Raw genomic sequence first — 17,387 nt, 5'->3', positions numbered from 1 at the left:
TCTCTAACTTGTGCATACATCGAGATATCTTCATTATGAAACATTTATTCAGAAACCCATTCCAAAATCAGATATAAATTAACTTTGAGCCACCTGCTTTGAATGATCTGTGTGCTGCTTCCTCCCAGGCCTCTCTCCTTGGTACATGGTTCAGAATACCAAATTGATCCACACCGAAAATCAGAATACACAGGATTGGAATGAATAGTATGTTTGAGAACAGTCTATACTCTCAACCTGAAACAGCAAAATAAGAATTCCTACTAATTCTGCAGAGACAGCCCCAGGGATTGCAAAGGACTTGTGTGTGTGTCTCCCAGGCAGAGGGCTCCCCACTTCTGCAAAAGCACCTCCAAGGTCCATCTTGTTAGTGTTCAGCCCTGATTTTTAAAAAATTACTCCTTACAACTAGCTGAAATCCACATGGCCTTGAACCTCCACCCCACCTGTTTCTCCCACCTGGAAGACACAGAATAAGTTACCCCTCTCCTCTATGCACTTGACTCTTTAGGGATCTAAAAATAATGTCAGACTTGTGTTAGTAAGTTCTAAGTAAATACTCTTGCCTTCTAGGCTCAGAACCCAAAGCCGGCCCTTGCAAATATGTGCACACACACACTCTTTCTCTCTCTCTCATAAAAAGAGAGTTAAAGTATTAGGGGAGTGATGTTGAAGCCATCCTCAACCCAAGTTGAGACCATCCTTGGCAAAGTTTGCTTTACCGCCATGCAGTTCTGTTATTTAATCCTCTGATTCCACCACCACACCCCACACTGTAGGCCCTGTTCTGGGCCATTTCTGCTATTTTGTAGATGACTAATGTCAACTTTATTGCCTCCCCGTCTCCACAATCTGCCAGTCCCCCCATTTGAAAGCTGAGCTATATTTGTCTGCCTATTCTGTGACTTCTGGGTGCTTGAATGCTCCAGGTTCTCTCAAAATATTCGTGGAGGTGCCATTCTGCTGGGTCATAAGGTCTTTAGGGCCATGGGGCGTGGTCTCCTCACCTGGATTGGGCTTCTCTTTCTGCTGTAAAGTTGACTCTGCCCTTTCCCGCTCTGAGGTCATTAGTGAGCCGCAACAGGCATGGTTAGCGACAGATGATCTGCTCTGGACAGGAGTCCCTTCTTCCCTTGTCCTATTTGTTCCAGCTCCGAAAGAAGGGCCCTTTCTTCCTTCCGATAGGCCTTACTTCCTCTGGCTGTTCTTACAGGTCCTGCCCCTCCTGCTCTGTCCTGATTGCGTCCCACCCACCCCCCTCTTATTCATCTACTCTGCACCTGAGCTCCTCTGAGGTCTCCCTGTGGCCCAGGGGGCTTCTCTGTTTCCCAGCCTGTCTTCCTGACTAAGCCCAGCCCAGCAGGCCCCCTGTCCTGAGTCAGCAGTCCCTTCACTATCTCTGGCCCTGGGGACTTACCCCTCTTGTTTATCAATTGTTAGAAACCTGTTCTTCTGAAATCCAGGCTACATGTTTCCTCCCTCTCCTGTTACAAACTCTCATCTGACCCGAGCCCTTTATCTTGAGGATCCTTATCTGGTCCTCACCACCACCCACAGCTTCTCCCTGTGTATGTGCCACTTCTGATATGGATGATCTCATACCAGTTGATTCACCCCCAGAGCCTCAGTTTACTCGTATGCGAAACAGAGACACTAATAGTATCTACCTCATAGGGTTTTTTGAGGTCAAGCTAATGTCCATAAAAAGTACCATTGAGAACTAGGCACACACTGTTCAGTAGATAGTAGGCGTTAGCATCCTCCCCCCCATAGCCAGCATCAATGTGGAAACAGAGACTGAAGGAAGTCTAGTAACTTGCCCAGGATCACACACTTGGTTAGTGGAGCGCATTATTAACCAGGATTGAAACTCAGAGTTTCCACAGACCCCTTGCTCTTTCTACTACACCCTTAGTGCTTTGAGATCCAAATAGACCTAAAATCCAAATTTGATCAAGAAGTAGAATGTCCAGTTCTGGTGAATTCGCTGGGAATCTCTGGAAACAGGTGTTTGTAGCTCTGCCTTATACAGGCTGACCACTTCAGAGACCCTTCCCATCCGTTGTCCTGTGAGTAGGATGCTTGAGAGTCTATAGCAGAAATTGACACCCTGTGTGGGTCTGCAGCCTGCCCGGGCATGCTACCCAGGTATAATATGAAGCCGGCCCCCATATGCAGGGGACCGGGAGAGACTAAAGGAAGACGCAGGCTACTCTAGGTTGGTAGGTGGCAGTTTGGGGTGGCTTTTTGTTGTTGTTGTTGTTGTTAAGTTTATTGATTTTGAGAGAGAGAACATAGCAGGGGAGGGGCAGAGAGAGAGGGGAAGAGAGAATCCCAAGCAGGCTCAAACTCATGAACCATGAGATCATGACCTGAGCTGAAACCAAGAGTCGGACGCTTAACCAACTGAGATTAGGTGGCATTTTATTTTATTTTATTTTAATTTTTTTAATGTTTATTTTTGACAGAGAGAGAGACAGAGCATGAGCAGGGGAGGGGCAGAGAGAGAGGGAGACACAGAATCTGAAGCAGGCTCCAGGCTCTGAACTGACAGCACAGAGCCCGATGCGGGGCTCGAACTCACAGACCATGAGATCATGACCTGAGCTGAAGTCGGATGCTCAACCAACTGAGCCACCCAGGTGCCCCATAGGTGGCATTTAAAATAAGCAAAGGGAACTTACGAGGCTTGTCATAACCACAAAACAAATGGTTCCCTGCACCTTTCCACTAAATCTTAAAAGTTTATAAAGAGGGGCACCTGGGTGGCTCAGTCAATTAAGCGTCCAATTCTTGGTTTCGGCTCAGGCCATGATCTCATAGTTAGTGGGTTCAAGCCCACATCGGGCTCTGTGCTGACAGTACAGAACCTGCGTGGGATTCTCCCTCCCTCTCTCTCAGTCCCTCCCCCACTCGTTCTCTCTGTCTCTCTCAAAATAAATAAACTTAAAAAAAAGTTTATAAAGAGACCCTAAGTGGGCTCAGTTATGTATACAATGTAGGTGTTTTCAACCCCATGTTACTATCCTAAGGCTGTGTCCTTGGAGCAGCCCCTGGGAGCAGGAAAGGCAAGCAGACCCCACATTCCAAGGACAGGGGAGGGCGTGTGGAGCCTCTGAGTGCCCAGGTCCAGCTCACCGGCCAGTGTGGTCACGTCTTTTTGATGATGTTCCCCAACACCTGGTGAGGATGAGGCAGGTATAGGCCAGTGGGTATCGACTCTGCCTCGGCTTCTGGGGACAGGGGCCCCTTCATGTCTATGGAAGTTGGGAAATGGCCACTAGCCAAAATAGCCACATTTAAGGCTTACAAGTAAATTCTTAACTCCAGCTTCCCAACAGCATACTTTAATTTCAAATACTCCATGTGACGTTTGAAAATAAGAATAGAAAAGCTGTTCCAGACAAATTACGTGCATCTGTTGGTTTATAGCCCCTTTTAGCTGTACACAAATATAATTTTTATGTAAGATGTTGCAACTCTAGGCTTGGAGAAAAAAAAAAATTTGAGTGAGTCAGAATTTGATGGAACTATGATGGGATGGATAGCATGGCCCTGAATTTTGCTTTGAAGCCAGAGGCAAGAGCTAAGACGGCTTCAGCGTTTGGAAGGGAGGATTAAAAGGGAGACGTTGAGCCTGTAGGGAAGCCGCAGCAGCCCTGAGACCTTGGGCAGGTCGCTTACCCCACAGGGGCCAGGGTTCCTCATCTGCCATCCAGGAGTGTGTCATGTCAGCTCCATGAGTCATCTGAGGGCTTAGGGGACACTGCTCAAATGTAAAGGGATGTTCATCTCGGTTTGGGAACTTCTTTCCCTGGGATTTTTGTGGAATCTCTGATCACCCTTCTTCATGTTGATGTGGGGCCCCCATAACCACAATGGTAACCTGAGCCCCCATGGTGAGCCTGGCACTGCCCACCATTCCCTCCGACCTCTGTCACCGTCTGGGAGGCAGGTGCTGTCCCTGTCTGTCAGGCAAAGACTGCAAATCCGAGAGGTTGGGTAGCAGGTTCAAAGTCATGTGGCTAACAGAAGATAAAATGAGTCCAGTGGAGTTCTGACTTCCACCTGTGTGCTCTTAACCTCTGTGCCATGAGGCCTTCCTTCTACTCATGTGGGTAGGTGAGGGATGGTGAAAGGAGAGTGAGGTGGAAGGGGGGTGGTGTGAAGAGCAGAGAAGGGGCCTGAGCGCCTGGAGTGGGCTTGATGGGGAATGGGAAAGGATGAGAGGGAGAGGCCGCTCCTAGGTCAAGGCACTGTGTCTGAGGCCTCTCTTGTTCTTCCAGCAAGTGGACCCTGGTGACGAAGAGGGTGAGCTCTGTACTCCTCCTCCGGGCTCCAGCTCCAGGCTGGCTTGAGAGCTGTGGCCTCGGCCCTTGCAGGCTGACCTCCACCCTATTCTCCAGGAGAGGAGGGGACGCTCCTCTGGGAACAGGGAACAGACCCAGAGCACATTGGCTTTGCAGCTCTCAGAGTTCCTGGTGTGAGTGAGAGGGCTCCGGTCAGATGCCCACCTGTCCATCCAGGTAACGGCTCATGTGCACCACCCCCACAGCGGAGGTTAGCTCACACCCAGGGGTTTTCTTGCAGACCAAATGTCACCAGTACTGGCCTGATCCTCCCGACGTCATGGAACACGGCAACTTTCACATCCGCTGTCAGTCAGAGGACTGCACCATCGCTTATGTGTTCCGAGAAATGCTGGTCACCAACACCGAGGTGAGCGGTGTCCCTTCAGTGAGTGGTCCGGGGGAGGGTGCAGCTTCAAGGCAGGTGCTAGACCAGATCCGCTGGGGGCCTGCACAGGGCAGTGCTTCCAGCTCTGTTCTCCGTTCACTCCCGGTGAGCATTTGGGTAAACGCTTGTGAAAGAACCAGCGCCCTTGTTCACAGCACCACTGTTCACACTAGACAGCAGTGAGAACGCCCAAGTGCCCCGGGACGGATAAATGGATAGACAAGATGTGGTATATCTACAGAGTGGAGCGCTATTCAGCTTTTAAAAGGAGGGAAATTCTGATGCATGTTATAGCAGTGCTGAACCTTGAAAGACCTTATACTAGGTCAAGTAAGCCAGTCACAAGAGGAAAGTATTATGTGACTGTATAGAGTCCCTGGGCTAGTCACAATCAGACAGAAAGAGGTGGGGTGATTGGCTGGGGGCGGGGGGAATGAAGAGTTAGTGCTTCATGGGTACAGAGTTTCCACTTGGGAAGATGAAAAAATCCGGGTAATAGCAGTGATCGTTGCACAACCCTGGGAATGTACTTAATGCCACTGAACTATATACACTTAATGGTTAAAATGGTAAACTTCGTGTTACGTGTATTTTACCCTCTTGAAAAAAGAAAAAGCCAGTGAGTGTGGCCCTGATGGCAAGTACCATAGGAGCGAGTGGGAAGAAATCTCAGTGGACAGAAGGAAGCAGTCCTGACAGGGTGGCCCGAGCTGTGTCCTGGAGGGGGGAGCAGGAGTTTCCAGGGGCCACCGCAGGGCTGCGCGCAGCGGGCGAAAGGGCGTCAGGAGACAGGACAGCTGAGCTGAGGCTGGGGCCAGACTCAAGCTGCCCACTTGCTGGCTTGGCTCACTGAGGCCACCCTGCATCTTCCACAGACCGGGGAAGAGCACACTGTGACACATCTCCAGTATGTCGCGTGGCCTGACCACGGCGTTCCTGATGACTCCTCGGACTTTCTGGAATTTGTAAACTACGTGAGGTCCCTGAGAGTGGATGGTGAACCGGTGTTAGTTCACTGCAGGTACTGTGGCTTCCAGGTTTATTTTGGTTTGGTTTTTAAATACACATATTCCGTAGGGAAAGACCTGAGGAAACTTGGCAGAGATCACCCTAAATCCCATGAGACTCTATGCTTTTACGAGAAGGCTCTGCTCATTTCTTCTTCGCTGTTTCAAAAGATTGGGAATTTTATGAAAGCATAAACCTCTGATTGTAGAACTGAAGAAGCCCACTCCCCCCCTCCGCTCTCCCTGTGTCCTTGAGTTGCTGACCTTCACAATAGATGTGAACAAGAGGAGGGTGCAGCCCTTAAAGGTGGGTTTCTTTTCATCGGTGTTTAAGCCCAGGCCTCAGAATATATGAGGAGAGGCCTTTTCAGCCTGTTGGAGAGCACAGCCTGAATGTGTGTTTTGTATTCCCGAAGGTCAGGGGAGGAGAGCTCTGTCTGAGTAAACGTGGGAACTGGCTAGGCATTAAGCTGGGCCGTGCAGAAATACTGCCTGAGCAAATCCCAGGTCTCTGCTTCTGTCCCCCCAGTGCTGGCATAGGTCGTACTGGCGTGTTGGTCACCATGGAAACAGCCATGTGCCTAACTGAGAGAAACCTGCCCGTTTACCCACTGGACATCGTCCGGAAAATGCGAGACCAGCGTGCCATGATGGTACAGACATCAGTGAGTAGAAATCCATTGATAAAAGTCATAACGATGGCCCACGCTTTCTGAGCACTTGCCCTGGGCCAGGCCTGTGTGAAGGGCTTTGCAGGTTAAGAGACCAAGGCTCAAGGGCACTGCAGTGCGTGCCTAAGGTCACAAAACTTGTCAGGGGCTGAGCGACTCCAAAGCCCACCCCATCTGACCTCTGTCTCTCACTGTCCATCCCTTTCACTGCGTCTGTGCTGTGTTTCCAGCCAGCCACATGGCCAGGGAGCAGCCCAGGTTGCATTCTACATGGTCAAGCCGCTGGCCCATCATTTGTCCCTCAGAAGCAAACAGAGTCACCTGAGGGTTTTACTCCACCTGTCCGTGTACAGGTGAGCCTTTTGGCTCAGTGGACGTTTCACATGGCCCTACTCTCTCCTCTTGGGCTATCTCCCATGTCTGCCACGTCTGGGTAAGTGGCACTGCAAGTGTCCTCAAGAGGAATCCTGTGGTTTTTCCCTAGAACCACAAGAGGGGCCGGACGGGTGATGTAGAAAAATGAGCATGATTCAGGCCCCTCCACATACTGGGTGACCTTAGATAATCACTTAGCTTCTCTCCAAGCCTCCATTTCCCCATCTGCAAAATGGGGACCATCCCACATTCATTTAGATAATTGCACACACCGAAGAGACCCAGACTTGTATGTAGTAGGAAGACTGAATTAGTTATAAATCTCAGCAGTAATGGGGGAAGTCCAAGGGTAAGAACTCGCTGGAAGACCATCAAAGCTGACTTTGAAAAGTCAAGGAAGGCTTTCTGGAGGAGTGGCCTCTAAGGCAAAACCCCCCAGATGAATGAGGCGGCGTAAGCAAAGAAAAGAGTGGGAAGTCCACCATGCAGCCAGCTCCGTGTCCTCAAAGGCTCAGGGACAGAGTTTATGAGATTTCTCTAATGATCGGGACCTCTTGTTTTATATTAGACTCAGGAAATACAATTAAGAGGGAGAAAACCGGGTTATTAAGAATATTGTTCTCTGCCCCGCTGCGTGGTATGGAAGACCTCATTGCCGGTTAAAAATTTTGACAGTGCATCTTCTTGGTAGATTTGCCTAGCTGGTGAAGAAGCACAGTCTCAATGCTTTCTTTCACCCCGCACACTTCACTAAATGAGTTTCTCGGGCGTTTCTTAATATAAAGGACCGTATCCCACAGAGCAGCTTTAGTGGCTCTCCTTTTTTTTTTTTAAGACAAAATCCAGACTCCTTTACCTTACCCTGCACAACCAGGTCCCAGCCACCAGTGCAGCCTCTCCGTCCGTGCCCAGGTGTTCCAGGCAGGGGCTCCGAGCCCGACAGTGCCACTCAGAATGGGCCATCGGAGTCTCCACACTTGAGTGTACTGTAGAATGGCCACCCCGCAGTGACTTCACCCCTTCCCTGGCTCCTCCAGACCACTGGCCCCTCCCTCTGCTGTGGTTTCCATGATACTCTCCCCACCGCTCTCTGGGAGCAGCCCCCAGCCCTCACGTAGGAATCATGGCTTCACGGGTGTGCCTTCACGGTGTTTCCCTGGCACGTAGCACAGGGTCTGGCCTGGCCCGGAGCTGGAGGTCAGAGAGTATTTATGAGCAACGTAAAAGAGTACGCAGAGATGTGGTAGGAGGCAGAGTTTATGGAACCGTGGCTGGACTGACACCTTTCTTTTCTCTTCCAGAGCCAATACAAGTTTGTATGTGAAGCGATTCTTCGTGTTTATGAAGAAGGCTTAGTCCAAATGCTGGATCCCAGTTAAGACAACTGTGAAATGTTCATTCCTCTTTCCCAGGGGCATCCTCCTTAAGGACAGACCTTCTCTTTGGAAGCAGCAAGAGGAATTTGTAGGCTGTGGGGAAGGAATGAGCACATTTGAACCCAGGCACTTTAAAGTTCTATAGAAGAGGTATCGTGTACATAGGAACCGTGTAGATACGCATGCGGTTGCAGCGTCAGTTAGGCCCGTTATTCCTCAGAGAGAAGTAAGCAAATGCGGATCTCAGTTTGGGGCCTGTCCTATTGCCTTCCTCCCTAGACATCACTGTGTTCCTGTAAACCATCCTTGGGCAATTGAGAGGGGACGCCAGCAATGCTCTTGACCGCCCAGAAACAAGATGGTGTGGCTATTTAGAGTTGCTTGGATGTTTTGTGTGTATATGTTTATCGGACTCTAAGGGCTGAGCTTTCTGTCCTTCTAGACGGAGCTGGAACCGTTAGCATTCACCTGCCCCCTGCTAAGGAAACCCTGATGAATGTACTAAATGGCAGGGTGGTGGGATTTCAGGCTGAAGGAGCGGGCAGTACCTTTTCTGGCCTCCCTTCCTCTGTCCCATCTCCCTGCCACGTCCCATATTCATGTTTCTGAGAATCCTGTCTAAGATGCCCCGCTTCCTCCCTGCATTACTGACCCTATTCAGGTGCTCACGCGGTGCCTGGACCGGATTAGTCATGCAGCTTCGGTTGAGTTTTCAGTGGAGACTCTGAGCATGAGGACTCCCGCTGCATCCTGTCGTCCGTGCATTAGTTTTAGGAGGAAGTGCTCTTCGCCTCTGCTTGCCTCTTGCTGTACATGCAGAACCCGAGACTGGAATTATCGACTACTGAATCTACTACATGGATTGCTGCTACTTCAAGCTATGTTACACTTGAAACATTACGATTTTCCTGAGGGGAGATGGGATATCATCTAAATGTTCAGAATCGTTGGCCCTGCTGAGGAAAGATCTAGTCATGGAACCATGGGAAACCCAGCTTCTAGAGGGTTGTCCGTGGATGTGTGTGGATGTGTGTGTGTGCGCGCCCATGGTAAGTGTTTCTCAGGACTCCTAACTTGATTCAAATTACAGTTGAGTTTATATAAAGAATGAGTCTCTGTATAGAAGAACAAATGTGTGCATTCACCCTCAGTTACAATGGTCTCCATTTCATTTCAAAGGAGAGGATCAGGCTATCTGAATATAAACACAATTTGATGTTAATTTATTCTAAGTTCACCCTGATTTTGATTGTCCTAAAGAATTCTGCCTTTGTTCATACTGTGTTAAATTTTTTAAAAATTTGTGACAGGATTGTAGCAAATTATTATTTAAGGAAAATAAATTACGTAAAAATTTTAATGTGGTATTTTTAAATAGCAGTTTTTATGTACCCTGAAGGACAAGGAAGCTAAGCCAGTTTCTTAATGGGATTTACAGAAAAAGGATGCTTTCATATCATAGTGCACAGAAGTGAAGCCATTTTGATGTTTAACAAACTCTGGACCAATTGAGTAGTTTCCTGGATGCGAGAGGGATAAAGACCCATATGATGGGAGCCGGGTTTCTAAAGGTTCTTTATCTCCAGACTTAGCATATTTAATTGCATACTTCCCTCTTTCCCCCACCAATATTTTACTGCCGAACGGCAGGGGTGGGAGGGAGGCGTCACACGGTGCCATCACCCGCTACTGTGAAACAGGAGACCACCTAAGCCCGATCCTTGTCAGATTCATGCTAAGCCAGCAGAATGAATCAGGGGAGGTTGGAATTATGCAGTTGGAGATTTGGTTCCCGGTCCCACTCATCAACAACTAGCTCTTGGCCTGCTCACTTAAGAGTGCTACCTCTCTTTCCTCTATTTCCTGTAATTACAGCGTCCTGTAAAATAGGAGAAATAATGCTGAGGCTATGGGTTGAATACGAGGATTGAATAAAACGCTATCAGCGTGAGTTTTCATCAGCTGGAATCCATCTGACACTGCTGCAGATGCATTACTTGGAAGAGTTAACTTACCAGTGATTAGCCCCAAAACCCATGAAATAGAAGTGGAATTGTATGGATTTTTCTAAGAGAACGTTTCTTGGGCTGAGAACAAAAGCACAAAGGAATATCCTCATACCAGTGCCTTCTTTCAATCTGGATTCAGAAAAAATTCTACCAGTTAAGTCCCAAAAAAGAGGGGAAGGTGGAAAGCTGAGCTAAATTTAAATGCCATCAGGATTTTTAGCAAATCATTGCCATTTGATACAAATGCATCATCCCCCTGTGTGCAAGAAGCTTGAGGAGTCTGAGAGTTGTGTTTTACTTCTTTTAAGCAAATTATTTAATATAGTTGCAGGAAGGCTGTCATTACTGTACATAAATTTCAAAAAAGTTTACCAGAGGTTGCAACTAGCCTTTTTCTGCCACCGTGCAGGCCAGAAGTTCAGACCCAGCAGATGTTACTCGGAACAGAATTTATGAAATACTGGGGAAGAACAGGACAAAAGAATTATCTAAAGGGGCAAAATATACGAGTAAAAATTACTATAGATACAACCAATTAAATTCTGTACCTCAGCATTCCTGCTGCAATACTTTACATATTTAAATAATTACACTAAAGCCTTTTTTGGTCCTAAGTGGGAAGCATCAAAATCATGGGAAATATTTTGCCTAGGAAATTTGGCTGGATGTGAACAGAGAGGACATTTTACATTTGTGTTTTGTTCTCTGGAAGATCTGATCAGATCCACTCATGTGCTGACTTAGGATGGGACATCCCTCCCGTGTCACTCTATAGCACCTACACTTGGTGTTTTGACTTCCGGCGGGGGTGGGGGGGGGGAGATTGAACTCGATTTGGCTAGGGGAGGTCAGGATGGGGGGTGTTATATCACCAACATGTGCTGGTCCATAATTCCTACCACAGTAATTTATATTTAAAAATGTTTTTGATTAAGTTTTTTATTTTAATTCCAGATAGTTAACACTAAAAATGCTTTTATTTAGATTAGTGTAGATGCTGTTTCTTTTGTGTTGCTACCTGATATTTTTGTTGTTGTTGTTCCTCAGAAATTACCATTTGAGTGCGAAAGAAAGAAAGAAAGAAAGAAAGAAAGAAAGAAAGAAAGAAAGAAAAAGAAATTATCATTTGAGTGAAATCAACAGCCCTTTTCATCCTTCAGAGGCAACAAAGAGGTGGCCTCAATAGGGAAGGCTCATTCGCATCTAGACCTAGACTTGGGTGACTTGGGTGACTCGAGCCTCAATTTCCTTATGTGTAAAAAAGAGGAATTTGGGCTGCACTAAATGAGTTCTTTGGTTCTTTCAACGTTTACCATTCTGGGAGTCTGTATTGCAGAGAATGGAAATTAGCCCTAAATCAAAGCCATATAACTCCTGGAGAGAAATGTGTCACATTTCCATGACTTGTCTCCAAGAGATTGTCCCTAACCTTGGCGGGGTTGAATGCCAAGACAAGGATTGCCACTGTCCAGTTCTTGCCCTTCTGCGCTGAGATCAGAATCGTAAAGATGGCAAAGACTGACCTCAGCCTGCCTCTGAGGAGTCTGATGGCTGACTGTCCGCCATCTTTGTAACCCACATTCTGTTTGCAGCAATGAAAAGATCGGTGTTATGTAGTTTCGAAAAGTATCTTAATGAGCAATATTTTTTTTTCTGTAAATTCGGGATGTTTTTCATTCTGACCTGTCAGCGACGCTACTGAAAAAGTTTGATCAATATAAAAACATTCAAGCTATGCAACACTGTGTGTCGAGATTTTTTTTATTCTAATCATCGTCTTGATTTCTGAAAGGGTTTTATTATGCTTGCGTTCTGTTTGTTTGTTTGTTTGCTTTTTAGTAAATATTAACTCACTTGGAGGAGCGTGCTCTCTGCCCATCCCTACCTTCCCTCTGGTCAGGAGCATGGCTGTGCAGAGTACCTGCTTCTGTCTTGACCTTGTGTGGCTAATTCTAAATTTGAATTGGGTTCAGCTGTCATGACAACAGCAGCTTATGCAAAGAAGTTTCAGTACTTTCTATCACCCAGGGCTGCCAGGGTGGCTCCGTGATCCCCAGAACCCAGGTTCCTTCCAGCTTGGTTCTCTGCCAACCCCAGTATGCAGCTTTAACGCTGAGGTCCATGAAGATGGCTCCAGCCAACAGGATAGAGGAGAGGGAAAGGAGAAAGCAAAACCCCTTCCCTCAGGGTGTGCCATCTGGTTGTTGTGCATCCCATTGAACAGAACTTAGGGGCAGGGCTACATCTACTGCAAGGGAGTCTAGGAAAGGTCTTTATTCCAAGAAACCACGTGCCTAAAAATTCAGGAGTTCTGTTTCTGAGAAGGAAAGAATGGGTTTGCAGGATAATTAATGATCCCTGCCATCGCTTCCAATATCCTCACCTTTGCTCACCTTTCTTACCCCTCACATAGAGCCCGTTCCTCCTCTCTCCAAGGTAGACAACCCAAGCCCCAGCCACTTGTGGCATGAAGTTCAACCTAAGATCACCTTTGGGTGATCTGTGGGCTTCCCCATCATCTCTGGGTGGCTTCCTGTCTAATCACCCGTAAACTCAAGACAAGTGATCTCCCAACGCCCCCCCATCAACAGTAAAGTAGAAACAGGAAAACAGCCATTGAAAACTCATTCATAAGAGGGAAGAATAGGAAACACAGAGAAGTGAAGACGCTTCTGGCAGGCCAGTAAGTCCCTTGGATAGCTGCCTGACCTCCTTGTCTGTGGACCTCCATGGCCACATCCAAGGTGGGACTGCACGGGCAGCCTTCTTGAGGACGGCACAGCTTTTGTAGCCTGCTTACTCCTGGGGCAGTTTTGAGGGAGGTCCCCAGGCTTGTGGTTTCTTTGCCAGTAGAATTCCAGCAAGTACCCACAGCTGAAGGTCTGGTCTAGAATGATGTTCTGTGTTTTGCTCATGCCTCTTAACTTTAAGGTGGCTACCTTGAAGCCACCAGAAAGGGAAGCTTGGGTGGGAAGACGAGACGGTTCATCTGACCTTTGGAGCTGCCTCGTGCACATTTTCTGGCAAAGAACTCTTGAAGATGGCTTGCTGCCCCCAGCCTTATCGTCTAAGGCCACTGCTTTGAATAGCTGCAGTTTGAAGAACAGAAGCAGTTAGCATTTTCTCTACTCCAAGACCTTAATCAATTTTGAGCTCAGGCTACAGACTGCCTTCCTTAGCAAAGCAAGGCTCCCTTCCATCTCTGCTACGGTGCCCTGGCTCCAGCCCCAGTGCATCTCACTTCTATGGGCCTTTGTGAAAAGCAACAGGGAGCAACAGTCACCCTTTTGGTCCCCTCCCGCCAGTTTCTCCATTGTGGCCTTGGTCAGCACGTGTTCCCTCCTCCAAAGTACTGCAGACGACACTCATCAAAGTGACACGTTAGTCACTATCTAAAAGGCAATTATCTGTCCTTGCCCTCTGCTGGCCTGCCAATTCCACTAAGCCAGTGCCACACTTTGGATGTTCTTTGCAGCATCCCACTTTTAAGGATCAAATTCTGAATCCAAAAACCAAAGGAAAGTTGGCTGGGGAAAGATGAAAGTTTGTTTCGCTTCCAGGTAAACACAGGAGTCCAGAACTCATGGTGTGGCTGCATGGTTATCGTGATCTGTGCCCTTCCAATCTGGTTGCTCCACTAGCCTCAACGTATACCTTCCACCTCACGGTCCAAGATGGCTGCTCCAGCCACAGCCATCGCATCCACATTTCAGCTGGAAAGAAAGAGGAAAATGGTGGGGAAAAAAGCCTTTTGCCCTTAAGGATAATTCGTAAAAGTTGCATAGACTACTCTGACTTAAAAACAGTTGGCCAGAACTTAATTATATGGGTACACCTAGCTGCAAGTGAGGTTAGGAAATGTAGTCAGTCTTTCTTCTGGCTGGCACTCTACCCAGCCAAAATTCAGAGTCGTATTATTGAGGATTGTTAGGGCACAATTAGCAGCCTCCCCTGCAATTCCTTGACTCTAGAGCCACTGAAGGACTGATTTATGAGGAGTTACCCTGCTCAAGACCCAGCACACAGGAACAAATGCAATGATGTCATTTAAGCAAGGCCGATCCACCATCGGGAAGTACAGCACTCACTTGCTGACAAGGTCAGCACCTATCTGTTACATATACAAATCATTTGAATAACAGTAGACTGGTAACACAAACTTAACCTCTTTTCTAGAAACCCCAGAGCCCTACTCATTCCCCACCCCCAAATTACCCAGGCCAGTCTTCATCTATGGCCACACTTGTATCCATTACTTGTCGGCCCCTAAACTCCTGGATTCCTCTTGTGGTCAAGTAACACTCCGGGATTTCTCCTGAGGTTGCCCCCAGGGCTTCCAATATCCTCATCCAAACAATGGAGGAGACAGGAAAGACAGTGGGGATGCGGTGGCAAAGGTCAGGGGAGATATGGTGGCAGTGAGGACGAGGTAAGTGGTTGCAGCCCCCACATCTATCAGAGGAAGAAGGGAGGACTCCATAACTGATGGGTGTGCAGAGGGAGGAGCCCAGGACTGGCCAGTTTCTAGTTTGGGCAACTGGCTGGGTGTGAGTCCACAAACCAGGAGGACCAGGTGTAGGGAAGAGAATGAGATTGTTCTTTGGGTCTGAAGTCCAACGTTAGGGACATATGTAGCCAGTCTGAGGAGTATCACACAGCCACGTCTAAATGTGAAAGTTTGGGGCTCCTGGGTGGCTCAGTCAGTTAAGTGTCCGATTTCAGCTTAGGTTATGATCTCACAGTTCGTGGGTTTGAGCCCCGCGTCGGGCTCTGTGCTGAACCCTTGCTCAGAGCCTGGAGCCTGCTTCGGATTCTGTGTCTCCTTCGCTCTCCGCCTCTCCCCCGCTCAGGCTCTCACTCTGTCTCTCAAAAATAAATAAATGTAATTAAAAAAAATTTTTTTAGGGGCGCCTGGGTGGCTCAGTCGGTTGGGTGGCTGACTATGGCTCAGGTCATGATCTCGTGGTCTGTGAGTTTGAGCCCTGCGTCGGGCTCTGTGCTGACAGCTCAGAGACTGGAGCCTGCTTCTGATTCTGTGCCTCCCTCTCTCTCTGCCCCTTCCCTGCTTGGTATCTCTCTCTCTCTCTCTCTCAAAAATAATAAACATTAAAAAATTTTTTTTAAATAAATGCACAAGTTTATTCTTAAAAATGATGTAGGCACTGCTGGGTTCCGAGCACCCCAATCAGCCACAGGAGATGCCTTTTCTTTTGTGTTACTCTTATTTACTTGTTAATCCATTCAAATCCTCTCTGTAATGAAACCCAGTTATTAAAATAGCCTATCTGGGGTGAATATGCACTTGTCATAGACCTGTCAGGCTGCAATCACAAAATGCAGTATAAACAAGTAAAGGAAAAAAAAAGAGAAGGGAGAAGAAAATTTAGGTAAAATACTTACAAATATTCTCCATACAGCAAGGAAAAGTACAACAGAACTATGTGGCATGAAGGGGCATTGCCCAGGAGAGGAGTGCTGTATGGACTCTGTCCAGAGTGTGAGGTCACTGTGACCTAGGCCTCTGGGCTCCAGCAAGGAACTTGGCTCTCAGATTTCACAGAGCCCAGGCGCACGGCTTCGGTTGTGGTGAGAGACCTACCTGGCAAAGGCCAGAGGTGTGTAAGTGAGAACAGTCCTGATAGTAATCAAGGCCTGTAAGTCAAGTTTCTAAACAGAAGACGTGCTATTTATAAACCAACCATCAAAACTCAGAAAATTGAAACAGAAACAACTGAGAAATGCTTAGAAACATTCTGAGATAAATGTTCAAGTCGGAATCATGCGGCGGTCTCTCATTTCTTATCGCAAATCTGGGTTGTCCTCAATAAGGCAGAGCTTGTAGGGATTCTGTTTGTCTTTTGTAGGCACTGTCCAGAAGCACAGGAGCCCAGGAGGCCCGAGAGACGCCCCCTTCCCTGCGGACCAGCCCTGCCCCCAACCTCCTCCGTGTCTTACAGCTCCTTAAGTAAACTGGCCTCAGGCAAGCCCTCTCCCACAAAAGCTTTATCACCATCTTTCTGCCTCCCTCATCCCAGGTAAAGCTCTCCTGTCTTTCCTTCATACCATCAAGACTGAAATAGATGTTCGTAGCAGGATTCTTCACAATGGACAGAGCGTGGAAAGCAGCCAAATGTTGGTGAGCCGACGAGTGGAGAAACAGAACGTGGTCTGTCCACACGGCGGAATATTATCTGGGCACGAATAGGAATGAAGTGCTGATACACGCTCCACTGTGGGAGAACTTTGAAAACATGCTAAGTGAGTGAAGCCAGACACGAAAAGTCACATAACGTATGATTCTGTTTACAGGAGTCGTCCAGAAAAGGAGAATTCACGAAGACAGAAAGCAGTAAATCCCAGCGGGGGGCTGGGAGGAAGGAGGACGGGGAGAGGCAACTAATGAATGTGGGGTACCTTTAGTGTGGCCCTCTGATGGCTGGGAATACACCCCTCGCTGGTGGGTTAGTCCCTGGTTATGCTTGCCTTACCTCCCTGCTGGAGACGGTCCCAGCACACAGTGATAAGTAGGTGTCATAAATGCCTGTTGAATGAATACCTGCCAGTCCTCTTTCCCTGACGTTGCTGATCTCAGGTGGGATCCTGCTCTCCCCAACACTCGGCCTTTTTCGTGTTTCTTAACACCCCTACACCCTCATTCCCATGGCAAGAAGTTTTTAAGGGAGCTGGGGACAGGGAGACATGAAAGAGATTTCTAGATCTGACTACATAAAAATTCAGGATACCATAGGGGCATCTGGGTGGCTCAGTCGATTAGGTGTCCAGCTCTTGATTTTGGCTCAGGTCATGAGCTCACAGTTTGTGGGTTCAAGACCCACGTCAGGCTTTGCACTCCACAGTGTGGAGCCTACCTGAAATTCTCTCTCTCCTTCTCTTTCTGCTCTTCTCCTGCTTGTGTATGTGCTCTCTCTCTCTCTCTCTCTCTCTCTCTCATTCTCTCAAAACAAATAAATAAATTTTAAAAAATCAGGACACCATAAACACAAGAAAAAGGCAATCAATAAACTGAGAAAAATATTTGTAACAAATACGACAAAATTTTCAAATAAGAGATGCCATTTTTAGCTTAACTTGGCAAAATGAAAAGTCATGTTTTTAAGCATATTTAATGACAATTTTAGGGAAAATATTTGAACTGAGAAAAGCCTAGAAAGAAAGTCAACATTTTAGTAGTGATTAGACGAAAATTGTGGG

The 17,387-nt window shown here is 47.5% G+C and overlaps 1 protein-coding gene across 6 annotated transcripts in view; it reads left to right on the top strand.

The window, feature by feature from the left end:
* The window catches only part of PTPN3 (protein tyrosine phosphatase non-receptor type 3), a 112,940-nt gene extending 101,384 nt beyond the window's left edge, over nt 1-11,556 (top strand). For 5 of the 6 annotated variants that reach the window (XM_032595560.1, XM_030293415.2, XM_030293421.1 and 2 more), the window contains 4 exons: nt 4,591-4,719; nt 5,613-5,758; nt 6,274-6,409; nt 8,092-11,556. In XM_032595560.1, the coding sequence (XP_032451451.1) occupies nt 4,591-4,719; nt 5,613-5,758; nt 6,274-6,409; nt 8,092-8,169 (489 nt within the window). In that variant the 3' untranslated portion in view covers nt 8,170-11,556. The remainder of the gene's footprint in view (nt 1-4,590; nt 4,720-5,612; nt 5,759-6,273; nt 6,410-8,091) is intronic. The other variant, XR_003964170.2, reaches the window with a different exon arrangement.
* The last annotated feature ends 5,831 nt before the right edge of the window (nt 11,557-17,387 follow it).

Source organism: Lynx canadensis, chromosome D4 (genome assembly GCF_007474595.2).
Source record: "Lynx canadensis isolate LIC74 chromosome D4, mLynCan4.pri.v2, whole genome shotgun sequence".
In the NCBI taxonomy this organism is placed as follows: Eukaryota; Metazoa; Chordata; class Mammalia; order Carnivora; family Felidae; genus Lynx; species Lynx canadensis.
The sequence above is the reverse complement of the archived record's forward strand: the minus strand, read 5'-3'. Positions and strand labels throughout refer to the sequence as shown.